Source organism: Solanum lycopersicum, chromosome 9 (genome assembly GCF_036512215.1).
Source record: "Solanum lycopersicum chromosome 9, SLM_r2.1".
Lineage (NCBI taxonomy): Eukaryota > Viridiplantae > Streptophyta > Magnoliopsida > Solanales > Solanaceae > Solanum > Solanum lycopersicum.
Window position 1 is genome coordinate 55,154,518 of NC_090808.1, and position 12,976 is coordinate 55,167,493.

At 33.2% G+C, this 12,976-nt stretch overlaps 2 protein-coding genes across 2 annotated transcripts; one reads left to right on the top strand and one right to left on the bottom strand.

The window, feature by feature from the left end:
• The first annotated feature begins 383 nt into the window (after positions 1-383).
• On the top strand, positions 384-3,504 carry LOC101256120 (cytochrome b5). Its single transcript, XM_004247037.5, has 3 exons — positions 384-636; positions 2,597-2,663; positions 2,989-3,504. Exons 1-3 carry the CDS (start codon positions 559-561, stop codon positions 3,243-3,245), a joined length of 402 nt encoding a protein of 133 aa, XP_004247085.1. The 5' UTR covers positions 384-558; the 3' UTR covers positions 3,246-3,504.
• A 2,456-nt stretch (positions 3,505-5,960) lies between these two features.
• Positions 5,961-10,024, bottom strand: LOC101256411 (BTB/POZ domain-containing protein At5g48800). Its single transcript, XM_004247038.5, has 4 exons — positions 8,642-10,024; positions 8,479-8,545; positions 7,162-8,334; positions 5,961-6,800 (listed from the first exon to the last, which is right to left on the bottom strand). The coding sequence occupies exons 1-4, from the start codon at positions 8,704-8,706 to the stop codon at positions 6,282-6,284; spliced, it is 1,824 nt and encodes a 607-aa protein (XP_004247086.1). The 5' UTR covers positions 8,707-10,024; the 3' UTR covers positions 5,961-6,281.
• Between the last annotated feature and the right edge of the window lie 2,952 nt (positions 10,025-12,976).

The following is a 12,976-nucleotide window of genomic DNA, read 5'->3' on the forward strand; positions in this document are numbered from 1 at the left end:
TTTGGAATGTGACAAGGAGAGAGAAAATTGTTTTGTGTATAATTATATACAAAATTAGAAAATAATGTTTTTTATACCATTGGTTATATAATAGGTTGTGGACCCCATTAAATATAGCAAACAAAAATAAACTATAATTATATAAGGTAAATTAATTAAACTTTGAATTTCAAACCGAATAGCTGGAGTATTAAATGTAGGAGAAAAATTTGGAATGTGACAAGAGAGAGAAAATTGTTTTGTGTATAATTATATACAAAATTAGAAAATAATATTTTTATATAATAGATTGTGGACCCCATTAAATATTGCAAACAAAAATAAATTATAATTATATAAGGTAAATAAATTAAACTATACCCTATAATATAATTAGCTAAGAATGTTTGTCATCCCATATAATTTTCCCTAAATTTTAACCTCAGTTTTAATTATATCTCACAACAACTCTCCAGACTCCTCGTTTCCTCCGAACAAGCCCTTTTCTCTCTTCAAGCCTTCTTCACAAGTCTTGAAGAGCCTAAATTTTGATCTTTTTTGGTTCTTGTTTGTTCATAAATGGCTAAGGTCTACACTTTGGCTGAGGTCTCCCAGCACAACAGCGCTAAGGATTGTTGGTTGGTTATTAATGGCAAGGTATAATTTCTTGATCTCTTCTATTTCATTATGTTTTCATTGACTAGATCTTACTCTTTTGATCAAATAATGAAACAATAAAAGGAAAAGATTCAATCTTGATTAGTTGTATGTTTTAAAAGATTGATTTTTTAATCAGAATTCTGTTGGTTTTTTCTAGAGCACCATCTTTTATTTCTTGTTTTATGTGGAGGAAATGGAGTTTTGAAGTGGGATGGGTATGATCTCATCCTGTTGTCGGATTGTTTTTGTGGGTTGAGGGCTTGCATTGTTTGATTTCATGAATTAATGAATAGTTTTCTTGATTCCCTCAATGTGAATTGCAACGTATCTATGTCTTCCTATTAGGAATTGCAGGGAGATAATCTAGTAACTTGTAGATGTGAGATTCTTCTCCTCCATTTTATTGAATTGAGGGGCATGCTGGGGAGTTATTGTCTATTGTTTGTATTATTTGTTGAATATTTGATGGACACAATTGGTTGCTAATAACTTGAATTTTATTATTTCAAAGAAAAGACCCGCTTCGATCTTACAATTCTTGCACTCAATATTTCTTGTGCTCACAATGTAGCAACTCTGTTTGTTCCTCTCTCTTATTTCTTGCTCTCACAATGTAGCAACACTGCATTTGTATATTTGTTGTTTGGGCGTTTCAGTCGTGTCTAACTTCTTAGTTGAGGCTGCAGAATTTCTTGGGCAACTCTTCTGGGGTTTCATGTACTCTAGTTTGTCATGGGCTTTTATTATCTTCTTTTGAAGTTATCTCCTTTGTATGTGATTTTGTGTTTTTCACATATCTTTTGTTCTGATTCGGCGTTGCTTCCTTGTCCTTCTCCTTCAAGTTTATGTCGTATCTCTTGCTCCAATTCTTTTGAATCTGGTAGGAGACTTCTTTGTACCACCATGTTGGTACTTCATCAAATACCACATAAGTTGTTTCGGCTGGCATGACATAGATTGCCTCTAAGCTTTTTCAACTCAATGATTGGTGTGCTTGTAACCTTCATCTTTCAATAAAACTTCATTTGGCCCATGGAAGACATAGTTTCCTAAATTTATTAGTTGCAACACAAATAATAAATTCTTGTTCATATCTGAGACATGGTAGACATTTTGAAGTTCCACTTATGTCTAGTTGTGATGAGGCACAACAACTGTCTTGCCAACTGGAGCTATTTGCATTTTTGAATGATTTGTGGTCACCTTCAATCGGCTTTATATTCACTCACTCATGCTGGTAATCTTTTCTCATCATCGGTCCAGTGATTGGATCCATCCCGAGTCAACGATCTGATCATGTTCATAATTGACTAGTTTCTCACTTAGAGTTGTAAGTGTGAGCTCATCTTCTTCGTTAGAGTGAGGGTGACAAGTTCTTCCTATTGATTGCTTTTTTCAACTACATAAGAGGTTTCAAAATCCAAGTTTCTTATCTTGTTTGTTTTGAAATGAAGTTGCTATATTACGTTCAACTTCCTTGTACTAAAAGTCTCTCTATCGTAGTATCCTTTCTTTCCACAATTATTGCACTTCTCCATTTTCCGTTAGTGAAACCTTGGTTCATCTGCTTGTTATGACATGACTTTGATATTGATTCTTATTGTCTTCCCTTGGGGTGAACTTCTCTCATTTGTTGAAGAGCACCTTATTTTCATCTTTTATAGAGAGACGTGATTGTGGCTTTTCCTAATCTTCTTCATCTGCCAACAAATTTATTAACTTAGATAAAGTTGGTTCTCTGGACCACCCTCGTATGGCTATAATTATTCTTTTATACGCTGGTCTTAAACTATACTTTGCTGTTGATAACTAGTTTTTTGTGGAGCAACAAAAGGCTGCATTACTTTGAGTGGTTGGCATCAATTGCACCTTGTATTCCGAGTTACCTCACTTTTAATATTTTCTTTTTTCCCATGCTTCTTCTATTTCTCAAAAAATTCTGTTTACTGTTTTACAGGTATATAATGTGACAAAATTCTTGGATGATCACCCTGGAGGTGATGAGGTTCTCATATCTTCAACTGGTAATATATTTTGACATATTCTTTCCTGCAACTAGAATTTTAATCGTAATTGACTTCATTTTCCTTTATTTTACTGTATTTTTTTTCAAAAAGTACATTCTTTTGGAGCTTTCCTGGCATCCAACTGAAGCTCTACCGATTAGATGTTGGAATAATTTCTCAAATCTTAGATGTTTTTATCTGTAATGTAATAAAATCAGAGTTGTAAAGACAAACATCAATCACTTCTATATTTTGCCATTACCGAATTATTAGATAAACTTGAAATAAAGAACTATAGTCCTTTAGAAGACAGTGGTGACCGAGTTCCTGATTCTTTGTGCAGGAAAGGATGCGACTGATGATTTTGAGGATGTAGGCCACAGCAGCAGTGCTCGAGCAATGTTGGATGAGTACTATGTAGGTGATATTGATTCAGCAACCATTCCGACCAAAACCAAGTATACTCCTCCCAAGCAGCCTCAGTACAACCAGGACAAAACATCAGAGTTTGTCGTCAAGCTCCTCCAGTTCTTAGTTCCCCTGATTATTTTGGGTGTGGCTTTTGGCATCCGCTTCTATACCAAACAGTCAGCAGCTTGAAGATGGAGTTCATGGGGAATACATAGTTAAGTGTCGAAGAGAGAGCCCAAAAATAGTTTGGGGGTGGGTGAGGCTCTTTGTCATCTGAGCAAGTCTTGGTTAAATTATAGGGATAGTAAGAAACTGTCTTTTGTAGTGATATGGTCTTTTTTTTTAATGGTACTCCTTAAGATTTTTTTTGTTTCTGCAGTTGATAGTCTCTGCAAATTGAATTCCCTGTTTGGGTATTGATTTATTAAGATATTTCCATTTTCTTTGACATGCCTACCTTTTGAAACGTGCAAAAAGCATGGTTGATCTGTTAAATTTTCACAAGATCCTCTAGAATGCATGTTAACATTACTACAATAACATATCCAGTGTAGTCACACAGACTGGGGTCTGGGTAGGATAGTGTATAAAGACATTACCTCTACCTCAAAGGTAAGGTACGTAGAGGTAGTTTTTGATAGACATATGTCAACATTCTTTTTAGGTTTCGATCCATTGTTCAGTACCCACATTGAAGCCTGACCTTTTGGACTTGTGTTGCATAGGGCTCCCGACCAAAGTATGGGAGGACTAGCCCCATCCACTGTACCACATCCATGTTAACATTATCCCAAAAAAAGGACAGGAAAGCAAAGAAGGCATGGTCTGTGATCTCTCTTCAAACTGAGGAGTGATTCATGGTCTCAAGTAGTACTAATGTTTTCAAAGAGATGACCAAAACAAGAAACATAAAAATAAAAACAACAAACCCAAAAAAGACACAATAAGAGTTTTGAGAATCAACAAATTGATATTAGAAAAAGAAAAACATACAAAACTGCTTGCAATGTAACTGTCAATAACTAGCAAACTTATTTCTTTCAATATTCTTAATTAATTGAGAGTTTGAGACAAAGTACTATCACATATGGCTATGGACACTGCAAACAGACATTGTTGTTATAAAAAGTTCAATCTGTAACTTCTGTTTTCTCTCTTGCCCTTTTTAAGCATTTTCCTCACTTAGTCCGACGTGTAGCAGAAGGTCAAATCAGAGTTTATTTCAGAAGTAAGTTGAAGAGTGTTTTCTTTTATCAAGAAAAGAACAAAAGGAGATGTTTACTAAATGCTAAGTGTGTGTTATGGAGTCCATAAAGTAGATAATAACAAGATAACTAACTGGCTCATGAACTTTGAAGACATCATTCTATGTCACAGATTATACTGCATCAAAGTATACAAAAATGGATCTTAGATACCACCAAATTGAGTCATTATGAGATCATATTATCCAATTACAAGTATCTATTGGACACTTTAGATCAACAAGGCCACCACTTTTTCCTATGTCTAATTCTTGTGATCCCCTCCACCCTTTTGTCAGGTTTTGAACACAAATGTATTATAAGATTGCTAATTTGGGTAATCAAGTTCCCTCCCCTTTGGTTATTTTTTGCATAAGCTTATCAGAAAGTCCAGAAATAAACTGACAAAATGGGCATATCAACAAGAGAAGAAGGTTTACTAAAGTTAGTACATCCTGGTAGGCGTGTTGAGACTCATACAAAGCCTATTATTGCTGCAGAAGTACTCAAGAAGTACCCGAGACACTGCATTGCCCGTCCTGATGTTTTCAAATTTCCCTGGATCGTTGTTCGTCCTGAAGCAGTTCTGCTTCCAGGCAAAGTGTTCTACATAGTTCCTAAGAAGACAATTTATGATCTTTTGAAGGCCAAAAGGCAGCAGAATCAACTTATGCCACTAGCAATCCCCACACTGATCAACAGTTATGATTCCCACGATTTTACTTCTATAAGTACTAGTCAAACCTCACTTCTCAGGGAAAGTCAATTCCTCAAGAATCGTGATAATCGTCCTCTTAATGTTCAGAACTTAAATCTTAAGGAAAAGCAGTTCCTGAAGAAGCATAGTGTCTCTGATTGGAGCTCATCGTTCGAGGGAATTAAGTCTATGAAGAATCCCGGAAAGCATCAGTTTCCTCATCGAAACCCGCTCCCTAAGTCAACAGCAGGAATGACTCCAAAGCACCTTACACATGGTAAGCACCCCAACAGGCTTCAGAATTCTCCTTGGTATGTTGCAAGTTACGAGGATGGCGATTTTAAAGAGAACAGAAATGGATCTGATAACTTCTCTCAGCAGTCTATTGATGATTCATCCTTTGACAGTACATTTATGCACTCTAAAAGATATTACAACAGCAGCCATAGACATTATCCAGCATCACGAGTAGCCAACCACCGTTGTCAGTATACAATATGTTCCAACCAAGTTGAGCTGAAATCTTGTTTGAGAAAGCCGGATAGTGAACGAGGGCAGATCAATCTAAGGGTGACTTTTTGCCATGCCAATTGTTACTAAACAATGAATGAAATACTTCCATGTTAATTTTATGAACTGAATATTACCATTGAGATTCTAAGAGTATCTCTGGAAAAGTATTTAAAGAATGGAACAAAAAGTAGGAAAATTATGAAACAATTTGCCTAAAAGGAGCAAAAATATGATTCAGATGAAAGGTAGTTGTCATCAAGGACTTGTTTTTGTTAATCTTTTGAGAGAGGGAAAGGAGTAAAATGAACCATATGGAAAACCAGATAGCGTCATAGCGATATATCTAGAAAATGAATAAACTTTCATGCATTTAGTCCATTTATTTGGGGACATGAAAATGAACTGCTGTTTAAGAGAAAAGCAAGAAAACCAATAGATTAAAAAGATAAATCAAAATAAAAACAAGTGTATTAGTCATATGGCTTATCGAGGTTGGTTTTTCATACAAGTGTTATATTTGTCCAATTTCTGTAGATGAGATATATCAATGTGTACAACTTAAACATCCTTCTGTTGAGATCAGATTTATCAAAACTCAAAATTTACGTTACTTGAATGAAAAATGAAAATCTGACTTGCTAAAGCATATTTCTAAAGTTCATATACAACATCTAAGGACAGAAAAATAGAGAACAGAAATTACAAGTACTATTTGCACTAGGAGCAATCAAAGCCTTTCCAAGTAACTTTATGTAACAGGAAGTTTGTCTGTCATGTTCTTTCAGTTAGCTTAGAATCAGTAACTTGTGACCTCTTTGAGGGGGAACTAGACTCCCTGGAAGAACTATGTCCAAAGATGTTCAACCTCCCAATCTTTTTCGTGAATGTACTCATGAATCTCCGCGAGTTGGATTTTTCCATATTTTTCTTCATACAAACATGATCTTTCTCCAGGTCATTCAATCTCATCCTCATTCGTGCTAGTTCAAGTTTTAGTTCCCTATTTTCTCGTCTTAGAGAAGCATAATTATCCCTGGGAGACATAGCTGCACTTACAGCACCACTATTTAGCCTCCACGATTGTTGCATTGGTTTATGATCATCATCAGGATAAGAACAAAATAAGGAATTTCGAAGCCTCATTTGCTCAAAGTAAAGAACCTGTACAATTGATTGGAGTGGGAGGCGTTCATTTTGTGCCGCGTGTGCTCCAGATTCTTGTGAGAGTTTCTGAAAATCAATCAGCTTGCATAGTCTCCTTCTATCTGGATCTGATAAGGACTGATGAGCCTGGAATATCCATGGGATGATCATCTATAATTAGTCAAAAGTAATAACTTAAGGAACTTCCTAAGGAGGCTCTACGACTCCGTTAGTAGCATGAACTATTAGTTTAGAAGATTCTTTTAAAGGAAACATCCTGAACTCTGTGTCAAGTACTTAATCCTCTTCATAGAAAGTTGTGTATCTATTATAAGTCATTAGCAAATAGATTAGTAAGAAACAATACCTTATTGTAGTTACCATATTCATTTCAGTAATTATAAACAGGTAGTTTTCGAAGATAGAAAGAACCATAAAATTTTAAAACTTGTACTCAAGCCAATAAAGTTTTCTGAGAAACACATTTCAAGCAATTGGTTGTACATACTTTGAGGTAGACATCGATTGCTCGATAAAGTCCATCATGGATGGTACGAGCATGTGCTGGTAAGCTTTCAGCAATTGCTATGAACTTGTTCAGCTTTAGGTTTGCATCAGGTGCAATTTCAGCTAGATAATTGTCCACCAGTTTTGCGACTTTGAATAATGCAGTTTGGGATGGCGAAGTAGGGCTATCAGACTCAAACACTGAGACATCGTCCATATCTTCATCACTATCCTCCTGTTGAGAAAAACTAACCAAGATTCTATGCACTGTGTCAACATCAAATAATGTGTCACCGGCATTATGAAAAGAAGGAATGAGAAGATCATCAAGAGTAGCTATGTCTAATTGAGATCCTATCCGCCTCTCAAGATCAAGTCTACAAGCAACTGTGCAATCAAGCATCACAGCACTTCTCAGCAGCCCAAAAAGAAAGGTTATGGGAACAACCAATTTCTCAACAGGCATAAGGCTAACAATCGTCTCGACCACAACTTTTTCATGGTCATTTGAACCTGAAACCACATCAACTTTGGGTTGGTTCGACTGATTCCAGGAAGTGGCCTTCTTTGTCAGCTCCTTCTGAGCATAGTTAACTAGTGAAGCTGCAATACTTTCAGGCCTAACACCACGACATTTCATAGCAGTTATGACTCGTTGGTACAAGTCAATACGAAGAACTGACAAATCCTCTATCCACCAGTCTCCTTCACACTTGGCTTGGCGGTTCATATGGAGTCTACCAGAACTACTATATTCCAAGCGCGAGAAGCTTGAAGCAATCTGCTCCACACAAGCTTTAGAGGCTATAGCATCAATGCATCGGATAACTATTTTCAGCTCATCAGCCAAAGGGAGCAGGTTTTCACATTGTTTAAGGACTTCAACACACATTTCAAGATTCTTGCTTACAACAACCTCGAGATACTCTTCAGCTCGGGAACCAAGGTTATTTTTCGAATACTCCTCGGTCATCTCAAGATAATCAGATACACAATAAAGCTGAGCAACATTTGCAGATGTAATCTCAAAGTTAACACCATAGCAAAATTTAGCTGCTAACTCAAATGACTCAGCTCCACCTGGTAGACTATGTAGTTCAATCATCGATATATCAGAATCCCTATGCCCTGCTACAAGCTTCCGAATTCTCCCACTCCTCGATACAAGAGGAAACTGCATCACATGTTTCTATGTTACAATCCTTACACTGTAGTCTACGAACTTCGAATCAGTTTAATTATGAAAAGGAACAATATAAAATCACCTCCCCCAAAAAAGTCTTTTGAGCTACAAACAAGACACACAAAAGAGAATTACCTTATGCAATGAAAATGTACCACCATCTACTACTATCATTATATCACTGGGAACGTCTCGAAACACCCTACACGAAGATCAAATGTTTGATTAGCAATAAGAAGAGAAACATGATGTTTTTTGCTTCTAAAAAGATATAAAGCAAAAAAATCAAAAGACAAACCATTCATTATATCTCTGGTGCCGCGAACACTTGGCAAGCGCCAGCTGAGAATGATGTTTATCCATGGAGATTATTAGTGAAATAAAAGTCACAGGAAAAAACTGCAAGTTTGAGAAACAGAAAGGAAAAATGTGAAGGTTGTTAAAGAAGGCAAGGAGGACAAAGACACAATGGAAAATATTGATATTGGTCTACTTCTTTGGCCATTTTTGCATCAAACTATTTGTGCTCAAATCATAGATTAAAACACTTGTCCAAACTAATGGGCCTCTCTTGTTGGCAGAGGCGGAGCTAGGTGGGGTTATGGTAGCTTTTCCGTAAACCCAATATTCGTACTAAGTAATTAACTAAATATATATGTATATCAATTTGTGAACCATCAACCAAATTGATTGACCGTTATTAACAAAATTTAGAACCCCAAACTTTTAATCTTGATTTCGCCTATGCCTGTGGGTCATGTCCTTGATAGTACCAATAATTAAAACCACCCGTTAACTCTTTAAATTATATTATTTATATAACTTATTATTGCTGTTGAATCAAGTTATATAAATTTGATTGAGTAGCAGAAAAAGAAAACAAGAAATTTATGGAGTTTTAATTCAGTTTAAAGAAGAAAACAGGGGAAATAAAGCGGGAAGGAAAAAAAAAGGTCGTTATTCTGTTTTGACATATTTCACTCTTTGTCTCTTTACTTTTATCATTGCCGCTTTCTCCTTTTTGACGCATTTCTTTTTTTAAGAACATTTTCTTACTACTCACTATTTCAAATTTGGGTGTTTTCAAATCCATCCAATTCATTTATGTTTGGGCGAGGTATTGATTCACGAAAATTAGGTTGAGATGTAATTTAAATTGAGTCATGAGAAATCTTGTCGAAATATTTTTAATTTTTTAATTAATTTATTTAATACCTTATATATGACTATAATAATAATGGAAAAATAATAATTTTATTAGTTAAAATTTTATAAAAGAACAAAAAAAAAAAAAAAAAGAAACAATGAAAATTTAGTAAGAATTGGACATATTTAGTTATTATTTGTATTTTAATCCACTTATGTAACTTTCAACCGGTCAATAACCCTATCTATTAATTCAATTCATTTCAATCCGTTGATTTGATCTTTTTTGAACTCTAACTCGAGACTTTTGCATATACTAATGAAAGAATTATACTATCCTATGAAACTTGTAGTTTATTTGTATTATCCAAAAAAAAGAAAGAAAATATTAATGTACCCAAGTTTTTTTTTTTTATTTGTTCAAGTTAAACAAGTGTTGTGATATTCCATGTGTTTTTCTTTGTAGATAAAAAGAAAGGCTATGACAAAAAATGTGATCATGAACTGAATAATTAAATCCATAAATAATTAAAAGAAAAAAGAATGATATTATTTTTTTAAAGTTGATTAATTATTGAAGATTTGGTGTTTAGAGTCAAAGCTGAGACAATACGAAATCTAGCTGTAGTAGGAAAATAACTCGGTACCACCCAAAGGGCAATAAAAGAAAACAAAGAATAGAAGCCAGTTGCTGTGGGCTGTAAACACAAATAATTGAAAGAAAAAAACAAGTTCATAATGTTGGAATATTTATCATAACTTAAATGATCAAACCATATGGCATTTGGTCATGTGATCTCCTTGATTGTGACTTCTAAATTGCATATCACAACCTTACTTTAGTGGGGTACGATAATTTTGGGCTTCTATTTTTATATTGAAAAAAATATAATATTAATAATAATTGTTCCTATTATTAAAAAAAAAAGGTAATTCAAGAAAGGAAGAATTAAAAAAATCTCGGTGGGGTATTATTAAATGAGTAGTATGGTATCAAAGATATTATTTTTTTTGTTTTCTTTCGATGTTTGGTATCTCATATTAAAGCCTCACTAAATTCAAATTTGCATAGAAAAATCTAACAAAATTCTACAAAAAAATGATTTCATATTAAAAAAAACTCGAACATGAGACCTCTAATTAAACATAAAGAAGTAATGCACCACAATCTTCGTTGGTTGGATAACTTTTTCACTTTTTTCATCTGTTATATTTTCCTTCATGAATAATGACTAGCTTTTTATTACATGCTCCTTACTTTTAAATGCACACATGCAAATATACATAATGTATAATAATATATAATTAATAGTACATAATGAATTAAATTATCTAGGTAAGGAGTCCATAAACTGAATGATATGGAAAAACAAAAAAAATGTGATAAAAAAGCATGTAAAATTAGAATTATATCCTAGTTTTAATCACTCTTATCAACCCACTAATTTAGTGAGCTATAGAGGTCCATATGTCTTAACATTCATCGATAGTAGTATAGTGGACCGTCTATGCATATGATATATAGGGCACTAATTTTAATGCATTAGTGCATCATACGTAGAATCTGTTAACTTTATTCAAACAAATTAATTTAATTTTTTTTCCTAAATTCATATAAAGTTCTTATCAGATAGCATTAAAATATAAAATAATCACTAATAATAGTTTAGATATTTATAACCAAATATGAATACACTTAGAGAAGGCATAATTAAAAAGAAGTTGTAATGAATAGAGGGGAATAAGAAAAAATTGAATGATTAGCATGTAAGTCAAAAATAGTAGTTTAGTAAGATTATAAAACGCAAAATTTGGCTTTTGCACTCTAATCACCAAAAAAAGTATTGAAAAGGAAGGAACACAATGAGATAAATAAACCTAGCTAAAAAGAGTGACGGTGGCCACTTTTCATAATTTTATATCATCATTATCCACCACCAATTCATTCTTTACTTTGAAGAGAGCCCGGACCCATGTGTTCCACTTCCCACCCTCCTAGTGACAAATAATTACTCTCTCCATGTTAATTTATTTCTAATAGTTCCTATTATTTCGACAATGAAAATAATATTAACTTTTACCATAAAATTTAAAATAAAATAGTAAATTGTTTATTCCTCTATTTCACAAACAATAATCTAATTTGACTAGATATGAAGTTTATGTCAAATATATAAAATTGTTCTTTATTTTTGTGACTTTAAATATGCCATATGAAAAGTTGTTATAAAAAAAAAAAAAGAGATCGTTCTTTTTGAAACAGACTAAAAAAAGAAAGAGGCCGTTCTTTTTGAAACAGACTAAAAGGAAAGGAGGTTTTTTTTTTTAAAACGGGGGAGTAATACAGTTACGTACTGATCGGTTTGATTTTAAAGTTTATCAATTCAATTAATTGGTTATCGGTTTTGTAGACATGTTAAACTGTTAAGAACCATTAATATATGCTTATCAGTTAATTATCTATTATTGATCATTATCGGTTTAATCGTTAAAAATTGACAAAAAAATAATAATTGAAAATCACTTAAAAATATGATGACAAATTAAATAAACCATGCACATTAGTTGATAAATTGTATTTTGCTAAAAAACAATACTAACACATTGTAGAATAAGTGAAAGTCTGAGACTGCTATAGTAATAAAAATATGAAACTAAATCCTAAGTTAAGGACTTTATATTCCAAAATGGTATAAATATAATTTATAAATTTCATATCAGATTATTGATTGACCCGATAAGAAAAAACCTCATACCATTAAAAATTAATACTCCAATAATAAAAATAATTAAAATCATTAAATCAATAATTTATTACTGATAAATCAATAACTTTTTTTCGATATAAATTATTATTTCAATTCAATTTTAAACGACCCTACTATGATATGACAAGTTCCACCTCTTCTACTATTTGGTTTGCTCCCAAGTAAAGAACAAAAATTGAAACACTTGGTTTATAATAATGAAGTCAAAGTCCATCATGGTTCCTAGTCACTTGAATACGATCAAACTTCATGGACATAAGCATGCGCAGTAGGGACCAAAACACACCCTCCCAACACATTCCACACACACAATTTGCCATGTGTGATGCCTTATTTGGTGTAGTTTTTAAAATTTATTATTCAAAAATTGGAAAAGGGTCTAAAATATTCCTGAAGTATTGAAAATGGTATAAAATTATCCTTCATCCACCTATTGGCTCCAAAATACCGTTGTCATCCACATTTGAGTTCAAAATTGACCACTTATTTAATTATTTTAAATTTAAACTATTTAAATATTTTAAAAATACTTGATGTTTAACTATTGGTTATAATTTAATTTATTTGTATTATTTATAAACCAACCCACTACCCACCCATTACTAACTAAACCTCACCCAATTAATAATTCAACTATAGTATTAAAATCGTCATAAACACTACTAAAATACGATGAAATTATAGATTAATGAAAATGACATCCAAATTTATTCGAGTCC